General features: G+C 43.0%; 1 protein-coding gene across 2 annotated transcripts in view; it reads left to right on the top strand.

Moving 5' to 3' along the window:
* The first annotated feature begins 239 nt into the window (after nt 1-239).
* The window catches only part of cers4a (ceramide synthase 4a), a 21,368-nt gene continuing 17,684 nt past the window's right edge, over nt 240-3,923 (top strand). Inside the window, exons 1-2 of one of the 2 annotated variants that reach the window (XM_050055397.1) lie at nt 240-296; nt 1,407-1,583. In XM_050055397.1, the coding sequence (XP_049911354.1) occupies nt 1,408-1,583 (176 nt within the window). In that variant the 5' untranslated portion in view covers nt 240-296; nt 1,407. Of the gene's footprint in view, nt 297-1,274; nt 1,296-1,406; nt 1,584-3,923 lie in introns of those variants that run through there. The other variant, XM_050055396.1, reaches the window with a different exon arrangement.

Raw genomic sequence — 3,923 nt, 5'->3', positions numbered from 1 at the left:
GACTTGTTTGTAAATAACAACATGTTGTCCCACATGATCACAGCCGCGTCTATTGAGAGAATGACGTCATGCTGGCACGCTGTAACACAACAAATAAGTTTTGGCTGCTACCTTTCACCACCATATGCTCATCTCATGCAGGGTGCCACAAAAACCCCAGTGAGCTGACGATGATGATGATGACAGCGCGCGCCTCTCTCTCCCCGCCCTCAGCAGGAGCAGGTTGCGTCAAACACGCTCCTCCTCTCCCATTTGCTGCTGTGCGCTTCCCATCTCCATCACTGGAGCGCGGACAGGTAACCGCAATGTCGCATTTCTGCTCTCTTATGGCGTTTTTACGGTGTTTGTGGCGTTTGGAATAGATGAATAGGATCAAACAGGGAGGCTGTGTGTTGGTGGGGCTGTTTGGATGTAGCTGTTTGGCTGTGTCAGGATGTGAGAGGCGCTCTTCTCTCCTCTGGCTGCCAGATTCATGCCTTATTACTGATAATTATTACCCCCAATGTGGCGTGTGTTTGGGATATACCCTGATTTGTGTGTATCTGTAGTGGAGGTGTGTGTGTGTTGTGTGTGTGGCTGCGCCTCTGTGTCACGCGCAGGGTGTTTTGGTTTGTGTTGCCAGCAGGCTGCATGTAGGCTTTAACATAACAGGCTCCCGTGCTGAACCGCTATGATCGATAAGCCAGTCCGTGTGACTCGCATCGATCCGCTCTGAACATGTGGTTTCATAATGGCATAATCGTGTGTGTGTGTGTGTGTGTGTGTGTGTGTGTGTGTGTGTGTGTGTGTGCGCGTGTTTCTGAGGAGCTTCTTGAAGCCATTCATGCATCAAGACTGCGTTGTTAGGTCTTGATGGGATACACGCACAGACTCATGTTTGGATAAAGGCCCATTTTTTTTGGCTGATGAATTTGTATGTGTATGCAAATTATGATGTAATGCAGGCTGCTGTTATTTCCTGGTCAAACTAATGTATTTTTGTGGTGTAGAGCTGAAACAATTAATCGGTTAGTTGGCTGGCAGAAAATTAACATGCAATTATTTTGATAAAAAAAGCCAAACATTCTTTGTTTTACTCATGTTTTCTTAACCGTAACTATCTTACCACAAACTTAAAATCTTTGGGTTTTGGACTGTTGGTCAGGCACAATAACAAATTCAAGGACTCTACCTTTAAATCCCATTTTCCCCATTTTCTGCTATTTTTACAGTCCAAAAATTAAGACATCATGAAAACAGAAAGCCCATTAAGATCACTGCAAATGCAAAGTATCTTCAAAGGTCTAATCTCGAAGGTCTGAGCTGCTGTTTTCCATAAATATGAATAAGGCATCAATGTTTAAACAGGTCAGGTCTGCACCCGACAAACACTCATGTGAAACACCGCTCTGCTCCCTCTCCTGCAGGATGGAGGCGCTGCTGAATGAGTGGCTGTGGCAGGAGAAGTACTGGCTTCCTCCTGGCATGCGCTGGCGGGACATTGAGGTGACGGAGGACGAGGGCCGCTTTCCTCTACCCAGGGATCTCATCTACACCTTGCCTCTGGCCTTCGCCTTTATAGCCCTCAGATATGTCTTTGAGAGGTGAGACACGCCTGCGTCCCTCACAGCTGGACCATAAAGTCACAGATGCAAGATTTTTCACTAGTATTAACTTTGACGGCTGCTGTGCTTGGAGCAGTTTTCAGTATTTATGGTGGATATATCCTGGGATCGTAAATGCATGCTTGATGAAATGTGTTAAGGAAACAAGGTCAAGGAAACAGGCAGGATGGAAACTTCTCTGAGTCTGTCCCAAATGAAAGCAAAGGTTAAAACATATTGCATGTCTCCTACTTCCTCTTGGCACTGGCCATGCTTGTTTGTTGACTGGCTGGTTTTCTGCCTGCTGAGCTGCCAGTGTAGCTAATGATAATGGCTCCTTTAGCTTTCATTAGTGCTTCCAGTACATAGAGGGTATGGATCAGACATGCAGTGAGAGGCAGGCATCGTGAGTAGACAGTTTTAAGCTGCTGACTGTGTGAAAGCCCTCTCTCTGCCCAGAGGGACCGGGCTCGGCCTTATAGAACGTGAGGTGAACGTTGGAGGAAGAGGAAGATAATCTCTGTGATAGAAGTAGTTTCTTTAGCTGATGTAGGATTAAAACAGCTAAACTAAACTTTCTGATGCTAAATGGCTACAGATGCTGTGTTGATTCACAGTGGCTACTAATTGCTGGAGTGGCCTCTGCACCCTCCTAAAGATATACCAACCACTGGGTATTCACAAGGAAAAAAGACAGCTGGGAAAACTTTGATGTAAATCCCTAGTAGTGCTTATTACGCATATCTCACTGAAGCATCTAGAGACTTCCTAGAAAAGGTCAAAACACCTCTGTGAATCTTCAGGATGAGATAATCATTTTGTTTGTAGAATATTTGAGCAACACAAATGAATTTTAACCATCTTTTTAAACATTTGCAACATTTAAAAGTCCAGTGTGTAGGATTCAGGGGCATCTATTGGTAGAAATGGTGTTTAATATCCATAACTATGTTTTTATTAGTGTATAATCACCTGAAAATAATAACTGTTTCATTTTTGTCACCTTACAATGAGCTGTTTATATCTACACACAGAGCAGGTCCTCGAACAGGGAGTCTGCCATGTTGTTCTACAGTAGCCTAGAGAGGACAAACCAAACACTGGCTCTAGATTGGGCCATTTGTGTTTTCACGTTGGCCACAGTAGGCCAGTAAACCTACACACTATATTAGAGTCTGATTAATCGTAGTGGTGGGAATCACTAGAGGATCCACGACACCGTAGCGTCCCTTATCAATGAGGCAACCAAGCATGAAACCTTCTGCTGGCTTTTTATTCCTTAACTTTAACACGGCTATTGTGGGCCATAGCCAGCGCCAAAACAATAAACCTGTCTGCTTTACAAGGTGTTCTCTGCATTAGCGGCTACTTCAACAACTCCCGCTCCTCGGCTTACACACACACTCGAACTAGCAAGGATAACAACAACCCTCCCTCCTAAAACCTCTGCCAATCACAGGTGTGTATCTCACACAAACCACTGTCATAGGTGCTAGAATTGACTGACAGGCTTTACAGCGTCTAAAAACACACGACTTCGCTCGGAGTGTCACGTTCACTGACATTATGGAAAATTCAGCAACTGCCATAACAGACCTTTTTACTGTACTGTCATAAGAGTGACAGAATCCATTCAGTTGACATCACGTCACCCAGTCTGTACCCTGTAAATTATGTCCACAAAGGAAAAAGTTTTCAGTCTGTTCATCTCACTTCAGCCATTTGTTTTGGCAGCAGCACATGTATCTAGTGGCCAGAAAAAGCAGTTGAAAATAGTATATTAGTAAGCTACCTAAACTTTAATTTGTATTTGTAATATTTATTATTTATATAATAAAAAATCGAAACTTGGCACTGGGTGACAATACAATATTACCACACAAAAATATTGCAATACTATGCTGTATTGATTTTTTTCCTACCTCCTGATTAATAGTCAATTGACGGAAAATGAATCTGCAGCTATTTTGTTCAACTGCGATACGTCCGGGTTCTGAAGTGTTTTCAAATGTTGCAGTTTTTGTTGGTCTTACATTATTTAAAAAAAACGAGGAATACTGGGTTTTGGAAAACAAGACATTTCCCAATGTCAGGCTCTAGGAAGTTGTGATGTGCATTTTTCTAAATGACTGAAAGCAATCAATAGTCAGAGCCCTGATTTACATTACAGTATCCACCTTATTTTCAAACACGGAAGTAAATAGTGATCAACTTCCGTTTTTTTGTGCGTGACTTCCGGTCAGCCACTTTCCCTCATGCTTTCCCTTACCGGAGCTAACGGTGCAAGCTAATTTTTTTTCAATTTTCAGTTGTTTATGTTAGTCAATCAGTTAGTTAGTT

The sequence above is a fragment of the Epinephelus moara genome, chromosome 10, assembly GCF_006386435.1.
Source record: "Epinephelus moara isolate mb chromosome 10, YSFRI_EMoa_1.0, whole genome shotgun sequence".
Lineage (NCBI taxonomy): Eukaryota > Metazoa > Chordata > Actinopteri > Perciformes > Serranidae > Epinephelus > Epinephelus moara.
The sequence above is the reverse complement of the archived record's forward strand: the minus strand, read 5'-3'. Positions and strand labels throughout refer to the sequence as shown.